Genomic DNA, 16,162 nt, shown 5'->3' with positions numbered 1-16,162 from the left:
TAACACAAGTAAACTGTATTTTGAAAATTTTTTAAATATATATATTTGAAACTCTGCCATTGCTGAACACTTTGTGTAGGCTACCCATTTCTCCTATATCCTAGATATCCATGGCAAGGTCACAGGGCCAGCCCCATACTTACCATTAGCACATATTACTTTTATAATCACACACACAATAACACATTTTACAGAAGTGGCAGAATCAATGCGCTGAGTTACTCATTTTATACATTGTGTCATTTTACCTAGTGGTGCTTTTATATGATACTGGAAGAACATAAAATTATTGTGATAGACAATGGGGTAAGAGTAGGGATTTTCATACTTCACACCAGGCAAGAGAATCTGAACTAACATATACATGGATCTTTGTATATATGCATTTCGTCAAAACTCATCACTTAAAATTTGTGCATTTCATTCAGTAAATGTTACCTCCAAAAAAAAGCAAACATATATTAAACTCTACTTGATATGCATAGCTGAAGTGTTTAGAGTTGAAGTGTACTGATGTCGGCAATTTACTTTCAAATGTATAATTAAATAAGACATTAATAGATAGTAAGTAGATGAATAGATGAATAAATATCATAAAACAAATATAGGAAATGTTAAAAAGTATAGAATCCAGTGGTAGATATATGTGTTCACTATACACTCTTTCAACTCTTCAGTATGGCCTAAATTTTTCATAATAAAATGTTAGGGGAAAGAATACATGTATTATGGCACAAGAAAACTGGCAATATCAAAGTAACATACTTGATTTCTATGATTTTACTACTCCAAACTTTATACAAGTATCTCATTAAATTAAATGACTGATATCTAGAGAGTTAATATTGGCAAAATAATTAGTAAAACTAAATACTTACATTGTGACTGTGACAAAATCCTATTCCATTAATAATCTGAAATAAATACTTTTGAACTAGTTGGTAGTCTAGTCCATTTGGAAAGAGTTCCAAGTCATCAAGAATTGTATGGTCAACAAACTCAAAGACTAGGTACCATCGTTTTTTTTTCTTACACACTTCCAACAGATTCACCAAATTTTCGTGCCTTAGTTGCTGTTATAAAAAAATGCAAAATTAGTTTTTACAGAAGCAAACGATTAGCAATTAATAACAATCTAAAATATATCTTAGCACAAGAAAAATGTATAAATAAAATGCAGAAACAGTATACATTGTAAAAGTATATTCTGGTTTTAAAATTATAGATAAAAACCATACTGCTCTGTTCTTTACTCAGAGAACACAATAAAGCCAATGGGGGGGGGGAGTAGCTCCATCTTTGATGAAACTAAGTAGGATCTATGACCCCTATCCACTACAAATGAGGCAAAATTATCTAATGTAGTCTAGTTCAAACAGGAGTATAGGAAGATACCAAGAGATCATCTGTGGCCACAAAGCTGGCAGAGCAGAGCTCTCCAAAGTTGGTAACAAACCCTGAAAAGGAAAAACCAAAAAACAAAACCACCCAAACCTTCTTTGATATAATGGGAACAAGGTTCCAGAAAACAAAACTAACTTATGCTAATTGCAATCAGGATATTTGTGACCTGAGTAAGGCAGTAGCGGCTGGAGAAGGCACATGTGGTAGTGGTGGTGGGGGATGGGGTTCCTGGGGTTTATTTTTAGTGTTCTCTTTCTTGACTTAGATGGTGGTTACATGGGTTGTTTGGATATTTTTCAATCCATAGAGATATTCTTATGATATATACACATTTCTAGATGTATACTATATGTCAATAAAAAGTTGAAAGGAAAAAATGAGATCCAGACATAAAAGAACAAACTTTTAAAGTAGCAATTGGCTGACAGCTGACTTCTCAAGAGCCACAATGGAAGCCAGAGGACAAAACAATGTTGTTTTCATTTTATTGAAAGAAAATAATTGCCAACCTAAAATTCCATACACAGCAAAAATATCCTTCAGAAATGACAGCAAAATACATTTTCAAGCAACTAAAATTCAAATGTTTTATCTAAAGTAGATCTTCACAAAAGGAAATCCTAAATAATGTACTTCAGAAAGAAGAGATCACAAATAGTCTGAGATACAGAAAAGAACAAAGAAAGATAAATGAAAACTGAACAATAATTATGTCTTGTATTGTCTAAACATATATAAGGGTTAATATATGGTGATATTAACATACGATAAAAGGGAATAACCAGAAATAAGTGTTGTAAGAGGATAAAAGTATTGTTAGACTTTAGCAAATGTTTAGGGTCAACACAAAGAGATAGAAACACAATGTATAATTTTCAAATTATTAGAGGGAAATAAAAAAATAAATGTAATCAATTCAAAGAAATAATTTAAAAGACCAGTAAGACAAACAGCACATATAAAGATGGTAGATTTATACCAAAATATGTCAGAAACTATATGACATGTAAATAGACTAAATGTTCCAATTAAAAGGCAAAGATTGTCAAACAGGATAAAAAGCAAAATAGAACTATGTGTTCACAAAAGACACATCTAAACAAGGATTGAGAAAAACTGAAAGGACAAAGATGGAAAAAGATGTATTATTCAAGCACTAATCAAAATTAAACTAGTGTGACCTTACTGGTTTTAGAGAAAATAGACTTTAAGATAAAACATTACTCTAATAAAAAGAGTTATATAATGACAAAAGATTTGATTCAACCTGAAGATATAATAATTCTAAGTATTATATACTAATAATATAGCCTTTCTGTTTATAATATAGCCTTTCTGTTTATAAAGTTAAACCTTAACTGAATTTTAATGAAAGGAGACAAATCAATAACCACAGAGGAATATTTTACTTAGTTCTTCTCAGTACTGGAAATAACAAGCATACAAAAAAAAAAAACCCCAAAAACAAAAAAAAAAACAAAACTTGTGAGACTTCAGAAGATTTAATCAATGCAATTAACAAAGCCGGCTTAATGGAATACTTTTCAAGTACATAAAGAATTTTTGTTTGTTTACTACATTCTGAACCAAAAAGCAAGTCTCAAGAAATTCCAAAGGAATCAAGTCTTACATCGTATATACTCAGGTCATAAGGCAATTTGTCAAAAGTAAATAAACGGAAGAAGGAAACCTAGAAAATTACCATATGTTTGGAAATTGAGGGAAATGAGAAAAATATTCTGAACTGCTAATCAAAATTTCTGGGATACCAAACTATTCTTAGAAGAAAATTTATAGCCTTAAATGTATATATGAGGGGGCAAAGCCTAAAACTAAAGATGTAAGCATCTATCACAACAAGGTTAGGAAAAAGAACTGCAAAATAAACCCACTCAAAATAAGTAGAAGGAATGAAATACTAAAGAACAAAATTAAAGAAATACAGAATAGAAAAGATCAACAAAGACAAACGTCGGTTCTTTCTAAAGATAAATAAAATTGATAAATTTCTGGTAAGACAGGAGAAGGGAGAGGGAAGAGAGAAGATGTACCATAGCAGGCCTGATACTGTTATCCCTAGATAGATATGATTGCAGTGAGCCCTTTCTAGTACCTGGGAACTTGGATTTCAGGAGGGTTCACTTCATTTCCAGAATTAATAAAATGGCTCACTGTGCAAACCGCATTGTTTATGCCTAATATCTGCCTTCCTTCTGGGAGTCTGGAATTTTGGTATGAGCCAGGCAGAGGGTGTCTATGTAGTCAGCCCCCAATAAAAACCATGGCACTGAGTCTCTAATGAATTTCCTTGATAGACAGTATTTCACATGTGAAATGAGTGCATCCTGTGCAACTCCACTGAAGAGGATTCTTGGAAACTTGTGACAGTTTTCTTCTGGAATTCACCTCATGTGCCTTTTACCTTTGCTAATTTTGCTTTATATTCTTTCATTGTAATAAATCATAGCCATGAATACAACTATTGCTGAGTGCTATGAGTCCTCCTAGTGAATCATCACCTCTGAGGATGGTTTTCGGAATCTCCAATACAGATGTTAGCCAGATAGATAGACAGATAGATAGATAGATAGATAGACAGACAGATAGATAAGCAGACAGTATATAGAGAAGCAACAAATACTTTAAAAGTCATGTTTAAATTTATGAGAAAAATGAATATGCATAAAAAATATGCATATGTAATCATTCTATTTATTTCCAAAAGAAAAAATTTATACTTTAAACCTTGTTATGGAAATAAAACAAATATAAAAACAGCATTTTTCCCCAAAAATGTAATCTTGATCAAGAAATAACTTATTTTTTAAACAAAATATATGTCTTTACTCACCTTTAGTAACTTGATTTCTCGCATAGCAATTTTTTTAACCATTTTGTCATCATCACTTTCTAAGAACTTCTTGATGGCTACAATTCTTCCACTATCTTTATTCCTACACTTCATCACCATTCCATAGCTCCCTTCTCCAACCAATCCTAGATTCTCATATTTTTCCATTTTAATTCAAAATCAGTAGGAATTTTTCTTGCTATAGAAATCAAAATATAAAGTTAATAATATTGAGTATATTAATTTCCTCCACCCTCCCAGTAAATTAATTCTTCTGCACTTATTTTCCATATTAGAGCAGTCACGGGGTCGATGGCTGTCCTGTGCTGACTCACAATTTCTTATTGTTTTCGATTCTAAGCTATGGCTTCAAAATATTCATACACATTACAAGATAGACAGTGCAAATGTAATTGAAGGCACTAACTTTAAATTTAATTTACTAAATGCTATGTTAATGAAATTCGATATATTTTAATTCGGATAAAACAATACTTGAATTATTATACAAAACAATCATAGCTCACTTTAGAAAAACACAATTCTTTTTAGTGAAGATCAATTTTTTTTTACATCAGGTTTAAAAGATCAAAGTTGAAAATCTTTATGCACTTTCTATTCAAATGGGAAAAATATTTGTTCACAAAATGATCACTAAGAACCTTTGCTAAACTATTTTCCTTTACTTTTCTTGCTATAATAATCAAATTCCTATAAATTGAACTTACAAAATGACGGTAATGACATCACAGTATATAAGCAGATTTTTAAATTTAAATACTAGTAGTACCAAATATAGTATTTCAAAAGTCCTTTTAATGATTACTCAGTATAAGAATGATCATTTGAATTTTGTGTTTACAATTCTTTTACATCCCATTATATGACATTTTCTGGACAAAGGCAATCCTAATAAATATTTATTACTTTAATAATGACCGATGAAGGTCCAACAATCATTCCATTATATATTTTGGTACAGAATAAAATGTTTCAGTCCAAATATAGATAGATTTTAATTCATAAGTTTTGATTGCCATGAAATATAAAACCTACTAAATTATAACTTCAAAGTTAAATTTATTTTTAAAATCCGATTTTGAAATTAAATTCTAGAAGCAAAAAATTTAAAGAATCATGCTCTTAATTGGTTCTAAAAGCTTTGGGAGGAAAAAAAATCCTTAGGTAACTATATATTCAAATGATGACTCATAGTTAAGTTTTTTTAACCTGACATTATAAAAACACTCATTTATAAAACTTGAAAAGAAAAAATATTGTTTTGTGTACTTATGGCAATCTAAAACTAATTTAATCAGATTGTGAATAGCGATGTTTTACTGACACTGATGACAAAGACAAAGCAAATGTTCTCTGTCTTAGCTAACTATGAAAATCTGATGTATATTTTCAGCAGTTTACATATATTTGGGGTTTTACTATCGATAAACATGGAAAATCAGAAGACTCATCTGACACAGGGAAGAAGGAGTTAATAAATAAATCCTAGCCAACACTAACTCCCATTATTTCATTATTTTACTACCAGCTTTGATAGTAGCTTCTACCATAAACTGTTTACACAGCGGTGTCCCCAACACCAACTTTGCATGCATTTGACATTTTAACTTTCATTTAATGTCTGTTAACTATTTCTAAATAAAATGCCTGTGCTTGAAAAAAGTTCTCCATGTAATTCTCTCTCTCCTTTCCTTAACTGTTTTTCCTTCCACAAACAAAGCATGTTTTATCAAGGACTAGATTTTAGGTTTATCATGTCGAGAACAAAAATAGCTGGAATCTGTCACCTGGATCATTTAAAAACATTCTGCAGTTGGTGTCCTCGATATTTGAAAATGTAAAGTGAACAAAATTAAAATTACCTTAAACATGGCTAAGATGTCCTGAAGCACATCACAAGCTAACATTATGCAAGTTGACTACTGCAAATTAATTCTTGCAGCCAACTGTACATTTGGTCACAGTGCATTGAACACACCTGCTTTTTCAAGTGGTACTGTCTACAAATACCTTAAAAGTATCACAGTCTAAAAAGCCTCTTATTTTCTGAAACGGTTACTCATAAACTAACTTTTGATGCCTTCTACTCCTAAATGTAAGGGTAATACAAACTATGCCTGGCCAATTGGCAATGTGGTATTTCTGGACATGTGCCATGTAAGCATGTGGTTCTAATACCAACAATTTTGATAATAATGCTATTTTCTATTCTGATAGAATGAAATCTATTACAGACAAAAGAACAAGATAATAGAAGCATTTAAAAGAATTATACTTACTGTTTGTTTAAAATCCTTTCACGTGGAAAGACCCAAAGGTTTTCAACTTGGAAACAAATTTGAGGTGAAATTCATCTCGCTCGCAGGTCTAAAACATGCTGACTAACAAACTAGCAATTTCAGTGCTGTTGATTCCTTCTGCGGACACGGTCATAGGTCCCAGGTGAAGCAGGCAAGGAGGCAGATTGGCCTCGGCCCACAGCAAGCTCACACTCATTAGGACCGCGGGCCGCATGCTGTCGTCGTCAAGGCAACGGCCTCACTCTGTCCCCAACCATAGGCACAGAGTCTCTAGAGAAAAATATGCCCCGGGTCAGAATGCGTCAGCGGCAGGCACCAACACCTGTTAAGGACAAGGCTTGTACAGAAATTAGCTGGGGAGGGAGGGCACCGCCAACCTGCTCGCAAGGTGCCCAGAACCCTTCACTCTGCGAACCTGTTCTGCTCCAGCTGGCCCTGGGCGAAGGCGTTGGCCACCGAGCTGCAAGGGGGCGGGTCCTCACTGCGCCAAGCATCCCGTACTCTGATTGGCTGGGCCCTGTCGTCAGGAGCTGTGATTGGCTTAGCGCCAGCCACCCTTCCCCTTCACCTGGGGCTCGGCCCAGGTTGTTCACGGACGCGCGGACGCTGGCATCCCGACACACCTACATTCTCAAGTAAGGAGCCACCTTCTGCCTTAGCTGGCAGACCTGTCGTCGCCATGAGACGGTTCTGCGGCTCAGGGGAGAAGGAAAAGGTGTTGGTTTTGTAGGATTGGAAGAAAATGAAAGAGACCATGCAAAGAGCACGACGAAGCGTTCCTCACACTTTCCCCGCTGGGCCCGGTAAGGTTCGGCCTAGGCGGTGGGACCAGTCTGGGCTAGAAAGGGGACGAGGGTGTCAGTCTAGGACGTGATCATTAGTAGACGAGGCAAGGTGAAAGTAAGCATGTGACGACAGAACTGACGTTAGAAGGGACCGTGAGGTCAGCCTGGGCAGTGAAAGAGAGGGGAATACTTTTGAGATAGTAGTGGGGTGAGAGAGGACATGAATGAAATAAAAGAAAAAGGGCCGGGACGGTCAGGGAACTAGAAGAGATGCGCAATGCTAGCTAGCCTATGGCAGCCAAATAGGGTACAGTTGGAAGGTGAGATCTGCACAGACCGCCTCAGCCAATGACTAGGCAAGACTGTCAGAATCATGCACGCGCTGAAATCACACAAGAAACAGGGTTTTCCTTTTTTCAAGGAATTAGGGGTTTAGGCCATACCCCAGCAGTGAAAAGGCCTTTAGCACTGTTGTTTTCATGGTAAATCATGAAAACTAAATGTTTTATATTTGGTCTCCATAATACCTTAATCCAGTTAAGTGTGTGTCCTGGATAGCAGATATTTATACCCATAGTCAAAATTAAGGTAGTAACTCCTTCTTGTATACTAAGAAATAAACATTCTGGTTTATATTTTGTGAATTTGGTTAGCATGTATTAATCTTCCAGTGCTTGATCACCTTGCAAACTGCTTACAAATCTAGTTCCTGAACCTGTAATAATGAGGACCAGACCTGGGACCTGAGTATGGGAGAATATAATTCTTTGGTTAATCCAAGGTGTAAGTGTTAATATAGTAATTTAGCTCTATCCTAAACTGTGGTCAAGTTGGAAAAAGCTATGCCCAATTTTGTTACCTCTACAGGCTAAAACAATCAGATGAACTACTTTTATATGAGGGGCAGATCCCCTTTTATAGAGCGGCAAATCCAGGCCTGAAGCTTGACAAGAAAGCAAAAATATTGTTTTTGCAACTTTACAAAAATATTCAACATAAACATTTTAAAGACCCCTCTAAGCAAGAGGCTCTGAAGCTTAAATAACTGGTTTATATCCCACAGAGAGAACCAAAAGGATAAAGACTAAAATTACTGGATTTAGAGAATAGGTAACACTTGAGAAAACAATTTCAAAAAGAATCGAGTTTGAAAGCCAACAGTAAAGGAGACAAGGTGGTCGAGAATTACACACCCTAGGTAAAGCCATCTGCAAGTTTGCTGAAGAGGAGGTAGCATTATGTAGATGCAGGATTGAGTTCTTCTTTATAAACTGGGGGATCTTTGCAGGAAAAAAGAATGGAGAGAGGTTTTAAAGAGGTAAGAAGAAGGAATAATGAAAAATCAAGGACAGGTAGTAAAGAGAAAGTAATACAGTATGAAAAGAACTGCCTTGAAGAGGTTTAGCGAAAAGGAAAAAACTGAGAAAACTGCTGAGCAGACAAATTAGCTGGCCTAGATCTTTCTCAGTAAAAGAACTTCATTTTTACAAAGATAATAGATTAAGTCTTAAGGATTTGAGAGCAGAAATTCCTTGAAATTGGTAGTTATGATAGAAGTTATTTTGATATGAAAGGAATTCAAATAGTAAAATGTGCCCACTTAAGTTACCATTAATTTACAGTGAAACCAATGGACTCTGATAGGACCTGGCATCCCCAGGGACAAGAATGAATAAAACAGATAGTATGTAAGCTACCTCTTGGAGAACTGGTGGTGCAAGGAGATTAAATAGAGTTAAGAAATCAAGGATGATGAGGAAAGCACCATTAAAATGACTTGCCATAGGTTCCAGTTAGAAGAGAAATTAGGACAGAAGTTAGTTAAACTGAAAATACGGAGGCACTGAGGGTGTGGAGGTCATCATAGGCACAAAGAATAAGTCTGATGGGAGTGAAATAGAAAAAATTATGGTCAAAGACTTTAATATCTTGGAAATGGCACAAGATGATCAGTTCTAAAGAATGAAAAGTTTGGCTGTTCCTTTGAGTAACTGAAGTTTAGTGAAAAATGTCATTGGAATTGAGTTCAAAGGAATTTGAGGTAATGGTATGAAAAGTCATAAACTTGTCATGAAAAACTGTAACATGACCTACTAAAGTGGGGTGACAGGGGAAGAGGTTAAAAGGGACATTTTAATCACTAAGGAAAGTGAAGATGCTCTAAAAATCTAAAGAAAACAGCATGAGGGTAACATAAAATTGGTAACAAAAGAGAGTTTGAGAGATGGTAAGGAAATAAATGTTAAGAGACTAAGGATTACATGACCTAGGAATTCCACGCCTAGGTATATACAGAAGAAAAGTGAAAACTTATGGTCACACAAAAACTTATAAAAGAATGTTCATAGCAGCACTGATATTCATAATAACAAAAAATAACACTGAAATGTCCATCAACTGATGAATGTATGAATGCTGTATATCCATACAATGGAATATTATTCAGCTATAAAAAGGAATAAAGTATTGATAAGACACTATGATATGGATGAATCCTGAAAACATTATGTTAAATGAAAGCCAGACAGAAAATGCCACGTGATTCCATTTATACAAAGTATCCAGCTTTGGCAAATCCATAGAAACAGAAAGTAGATTAATGGTTACCAGGGACTGAGTGGGAGGTGGGAATTCGAAGTGACTACTAACAGATAAGGGGTTTATTTTTAGAGTGATGAAAATGTTCTGGAATTAAGACTGTGATAATGATTGCACAATCTTGTAAAAATATATACTAAAACCACTGCATTATACATTTTAAAAGGGTGAATTTTATGTATGTGAACTCTATCTCAATAAAAAAAATAGAATACAGGTATATAAGAAATGTATAGCCTCAGAAATATTTTTCAACAAATTTACATATTTTCGCTTAGAGTAGCCCGATTCTCCTCCTCACATTAGCAATCGTCTCTGTTAAATGAATCTTGGCAACAATCATTCTCTATGTATTTGACATCCCCAATGTGCTTGGGTCAGTTTTATGGGGAGAAAAAAACCTCTCACTTTGGTCCCATGAGATACAGATTGGTCATGAGGTTTTTTGGCATCACTTCACTTGAGTCACCAAGAGTATAAAATTTTCGGACTATAAAAAGTAAGGTTATTTTCTGTATATTATATAGAGCATGCAGCTATAAATATATTCCACCATTCTATTAAGGAAATGAATGGATTCATTTCGAAGTTCTGGTTCTTTGATGGAAGGACACTTGCCATAGAAAAGGGAATTCTATTCTCTGCATAGAAGTTGATAGAGTGATATCATTACTTCATTTAACATGATCAAGACAACTGGAATTTGGGGACCTGAAGCACAATATACCATTCATTTTTCCAAGTTCAACATACACTGTATTTTGATGTCAGTCACCAAATACATCTATACTGTTTCACAGTGTGAACCTGGAAATCCATTACTCAAATGTTAAAAATAGTATATGTTGTTTGCACTAGTAACGTGCCTCTTATAAAACTTCTTCCTTAATGTTCCATCTCTCTCTAGCCTCTACAGGATTCCTCTGTTCATCTTCATAGCAAAACTACAGGAAAAAGTGTGTTCATTTCTAATCTCCAGTTCTCTATTGGGCTTTCATCCTTATCACTTCATTAAACTAGTTCTTCCCAAAAGTCACTCTGACCTAATCCTGCCAAAGCTTCTGTGGTGATTACTAGCTACTCAAAACAAGCTGGTTTCTTTTCCCTGTATGTATGGCTTCTGTATTTTGTGCACACTCCATTGCAGTTGGGGGTGGCCATGTGACTGAATTCAAGCCAAAGGAATATGAGATGTGCACCATTCCTAGTCCTAGTCCATAAAGATCAAGATCCTCTACATTTCTTTTCTCTTTCAGCCAGCTATAACAGAGATGACTCCAGTGTGATCTTGTGAAGTTGGTAGAACCTTAATCCATGTATCCCTAAATAACTTAATTGGGGATGGACATAATACTGGCTTCTTCATTACCACTCTTCTATTAAATGAGGGGTGGGGGTAAGCATTGTGTTTGAACCATTAGATATCTTGGGATCTATTTATTATAGCAGTTAGACCACCTTAATTTGTTAAATTATTTGACCTCTCAACAGCATTTGACACAACTTTCTATTTCCTTCTGAAATAAACTCCTGAAGCTTAGCTTTCCGTGACACCAATTTTGCCATTTTGTTTGTTTTTCTTTGTACACTTATCCTGTACTAAACCCTAAATTTTGGGAGTATCTGGGGGGATCACTCTCAGTTTCTCTTCTGGACACACTCTTCCTATATGAGATCTCATCTAATCCAATAGCTACAATGACCTATACTGAATACTCATAGCACTGAGCTCAGAATTCCAAAAATCATACCAGCTGACATTTTTTCTTGGGTATCCAAATGGCAAATGAAATTTAATGTAGCTCAGAAAGAACTGTTTTCTGTCCACAATACACTCCTCTTCCCTCTCTCTCAACAGAGTACTGCCTTCCACCCAAATTGCATCAAAACCTCAGGGAATGCCTTTTCTTTCCCTCACATTCAAAATATAATCCATAAGTCTTGTAAATTCTATCTCCAAAATATCTTATTAGCTCACCATTTATCATCTTCACTGCTACAACTCTAACTCAAGCCAACACAATTACCTGACATCTCTTCCTGAGTCTCTTCACTAATTCACATCATTACTTCCCTGTTCAGATCCCTATACCAGCAGTATGAAATCCAAACTACAAGGTCACACTCAAATTAGCCCTTATCTACCTCTTGATATCATCTGCTTATTGTGGGGTCACACTGGCCTTATTACCTTAAATACAACAAACTCCAAACACAAGGTCTCCATATTTGTTCTTCTTTCTATTTGGAATGTTCTTCCAGACCTCAAGGCTGCCTTCTCTTCATTTCAGATCTCAAATGTTACTTCTTCGGAGAGGCTTTTCATTACCACCCTCAGTAAAGATTAAGGAACAGCCCCACCCCTAGTCACTATTACATTCTCTTCTTTAACTAGTTCTACCCATTAGCCAAGTGATCTTGGAAAAGTAGCTAACCCCACTGTACCTGTTAATCCTTCTATAAAATAAAATCCTCCTCCTTATAAAAGGCTTACTGCTAGAAGCTAATGAGTCATGTGCACCCAGGGCTAATCGGACTGAAATTACATATTTTCATGTTTGTTGCTGCCCTCCCTGACTTAAAAAATACAAGTTTCTGAGAGTAGGCTAGGCTATACCTGCTATATTGCCAACCATCACCTAGGGAAAGTTTCTGGCTCCTATTATATGCTAATATTTACTGGTCACTACACACATCTTTGTCACTTCACACATAATTATTACTTAAGTGCCCACTTTTAAAGAACACTCTAAGTCATTTCTAATAAGTCACCATCCATTGAAATGTCTCTCACATGTTTTGTATTCCAAAAGTCACTACCCTCATCACATGTCAGGCTGTTTTGGTTTTACCTCTCCCAAGCTTTAGTTCACCTAAGAACAAAAAATTTTAAAACTTAATAGGGTTATCATGTTAAAAGATAAAATATGTAAAATGACAGGCCCTCAAAAATTATGTTCTCGTCTCAGAGACTTCCAGTACTTAGTACTTGGCAGCCATTTGATTTGTGCCAAGTATCTATCTGCCTCATTACTTAATGCTGTGCTCCCTGAATGCAGTTTCAGATTAAGGAATCCTTAATTTTACACCCACTAATGCTGGAAGCTGTGATTTTATAATTTTCTAAAATAATGCCAGAATAAAAAATACATTGCATGCAAAGTTTAAATTTCTAGTATTCAAAACCTCTTTTCTAAAATGAAATAACCCTCTAAAGCAAATTGACACTTGGCTAATAAACAGGTATTTTAAACCATTTCTTACTAGTGTTGACTATAGTATCCTTTCTAATCCTGTCTCCTCAGCAGTGAAATAGCTACACTTAGTTTGCCTAAATATTAAATCAAATATGAAGCTACCAGCAGGGATTTATAGTATATCCTAAAATATTATAGAAAATTCATTTTAGACATAAAAACAAGTATAAAGATAACTATTGTATTGGTTACACTTAAGTGTCTGCTTTTCATTGATTTGTATCTTTATGCTAACTACCCTTTTAGGACAGACATCTCCTAAATTCAGCTGCCAAAAAATAAGCTAAATTTATTTCCCTCCTTCAGATGTAAATCTTCAGATTACATGATCTAGTCCCTATCTATCCTGATATCTCCTACTATTCTGCCGCTCCTTGACCCAACCTCATCTGTCACAGCCTTTTCTCATTTCCCTCCAAGCTTTTTTCAGTTTTACAAGCTTTGCATTAGCTGGTCCCTGACTGGAATGCTATGTCGCATGTCAACTCTAGAATGGATAATTGTGAAATACATATCTAAAACTGCCAGTTTCTTTGTATCATCTTAATATTTTGCATAGTATTTACAATCATTCTCTCCATTATCATGTAGATAATCTCAGGGAAACCAAGGTCTTGTCTTATTCATGCATAAATTCTCAACATCAGTGCCTGGCATTCAGTGGTGTCCAATAAACACTTGATAAACACTGTTAAATGGTTTGTCTTCATTAAAACAATATTTAATAGGTCAAGAAAATAGAAATGCTCACTGGAGAGCCAGGTATGCAAAAGTCAGAGAAAACATTGTTTTAGACTTCCAAATTTTGAATTTTGTAGGGCTTCAAAAGGAAATGTGGCAAAAAAGTTTTTTAAAAAATGATTTGTTTGGAACACAAGATAGGTAGACACTAGAAATGCAACTAAATCAGAAACAGTAAAAGCTTACACTTGCTGAAGGCCACTACATTGTTTTAGGTGCTTTATATGTTAACTCACTGAATCCTCACAACCACCCTTCTCCTTTTACAACTGAGGAAACAGAAGCATAGAAAAAGGCTAACCATTGAATGGAGTTGCCATTCAAGCTCAGGCATATCCAAAGCCCTCCTCTCAAGCACTATATGGAATCTACTGAATGGATGGTACACTGAAGCTAGGTTAGTGCCTAGCCTAAATGAAACCACCTGGAGAAAGTTCGTGGGGAAAGAAATGGAGCAGAGAAGGGGTTGGGAGTTGGGGATTGTTATGAGTTGAAAAAAGAAAACAGGAACAGTTAAAAGTACATTATTATTACAAAAGTGAAAGCATTCCGAGTAGGCAGCCAGCTTTGTCAAAACTCTTCACAGATCAAGGACAAAGAGATCAGTTAATCTGGCAATTAACAGAAAGGTAGTACTCTTTCTATAAATGTTTAATTCCAAACCTGTAGTTATAGTATTTTGCCCAGTATTTGTTAATGCTAATAAGACTTTATGTCCTATTAATTCTGCAATAAACACACAGCTGTATATACAAATACATAAGCAGATTTCAGTCTGTCAAAAATACCCAGAAACTTAGAAATTGACTAAATGATGCAGATGATTTCAATTACTCTCTATATGACCCTACAAAAATCATTCTAAGGGAAATTTCTTTTATGAAATAAAATAATAGATTGTTCCCTCATCAAGTAATTTTAAATAATTTAGAACTGTGGCATCAAATAGAAAATATTAACACAGAATGAAAAGAAAAATCAAGGGTCTTTATTCATCTATAGTTAAAATATAAATTGAGCAAAATGTCCTAATTTAAAAGAAAAATATGAACACCTATCCACTAAATCTTCATTTACTTGCTACAAACACTATATACGCACAATTGAAAGGAAGCATGTTATGTGGCTAAAATATTCAAATATTTTGTTTCATATAAATTTTTTGGACCAAATGATAATTTGCTCCTTTAAATTTGGTTTTCAATATAGTATGACATATACATTTTACCCCTTCTAAAAAATCTTTCCACAGCCATAAAGTTAGATAAGTCATTACATTATAATAAAATCTGAAAGTTTAGTATACATTTATAAAAATCTTAAGTCTTTCTTCCTTAAAAGTATTTTAAATCAATGGTTATTTTGGTTTCTCTCCAGTACAAACTTGTGAAGTCTGATTTAAGGAATCTTCATAAACGGTTAAGAATATATCAGGAAAAATTCATTTATACCATCCATTTTATGAAGAAAGTCTCCATTTTTGAAATTACATATACTTTAGGACCTTATTTTTTTATTTTAAGTATATATTCATAAATATGATCAGACAATTATTTCTTCTTTAATATTCTTTTAGAGCCTGACAAATTTGTTTCAGTTTCTGAATTGGGTTATGTCCGTAACTTCAGATAACCTCAATCTTCCCATCCCTTTTACCCTTTCCTTCTGAGATGAGGTAACTACCCTTTGGAAAACCCAAGATTTTATTTTTAATAAATATTTAGTAGTTTGCTTTAGATCATTCCCACCTTCCTTACTATTCTAACATTCTTTAACTTGTAGACCAGATATCCAACTGAACGGGAATAGATCTCTTAACAATGTTCCGGTCTTACTTAAGTGTTTTACTTTTGTATATCACAAATTTCACAAATAATAAACAGTTGCTTTTAAAACAATTCCTTATCTTTACTTAGGTTGTGTGAAATGCAAATGGGAGAAAATATTTTGGAACACAAACCTACAGATTAAATTAGGGACAGATAAATGCTGCAGACATCAGTAGTTTATTATTTAGTCCAAACACATTCAAAATGGAAACTGAAAGAATACTTTCCACCTGAAACAATTAAACTAGATTCTACTAGCATATAATGCTTAACACATTACAGCAATAAAGATGGTAATCCATTGTCTTCTATACCTACTAAAGCCAAGATGGTAAAGCCAATTTGGTTGCAATAGTGTCATAAGGATAGAATATTA

At 34.5% G+C, this 16,162-nt stretch overlaps 1 protein-coding gene across 6 annotated transcripts in view; it reads right to left on the bottom strand.

Moving 5' to 3' along the window:
- The window catches only part of CDKL2 (cyclin dependent kinase like 2), a 36,437-nt gene extending 20,620 nt beyond the window's left edge, over positions 1-15,817 (bottom strand). For 4 of the 6 annotated variants that reach the window (XR_004953101.1, XR_004953102.1, XM_036227841.1 and 1 more), the window contains exons 1-3: positions 6,556-15,817; positions 4,256-4,454; positions 879-1,073 (exon numbers count right to left, since the gene is read on the bottom strand). Coding sequence is in view for 4 of the 6 variants with exons in the window: in XM_036227841.1 (XP_036083734.1) it covers positions 879-1,073; positions 4,256-4,423 (363 nt within the window). In the remaining 2 variants the exon portion in view is untranslated. The remainder of the gene's footprint in view (positions 1-878; positions 1,074-4,255; positions 4,455-6,555) is intronic. The other 2 variants (XM_036227838.1, XM_036227839.1) reach the window with 2 other exon arrangements.
- Between the last annotated feature and the right edge of the window lie 345 nt (positions 15,818-16,162).

Source organism: Rousettus aegyptiacus, unplaced genomic scaffold (genome assembly GCF_014176215.1).
Source record: "Rousettus aegyptiacus isolate mRouAeg1 unplaced genomic scaffold, mRouAeg1.p scaffold_m13_p_10, whole genome shotgun sequence".
Classification (NCBI taxonomy): domain Eukaryota; kingdom Metazoa; phylum Chordata; class Mammalia; order Chiroptera; family Pteropodidae; genus Rousettus; species Rousettus aegyptiacus.
This window is presented reverse-complemented; position numbering and strand designations above follow the sequence as displayed.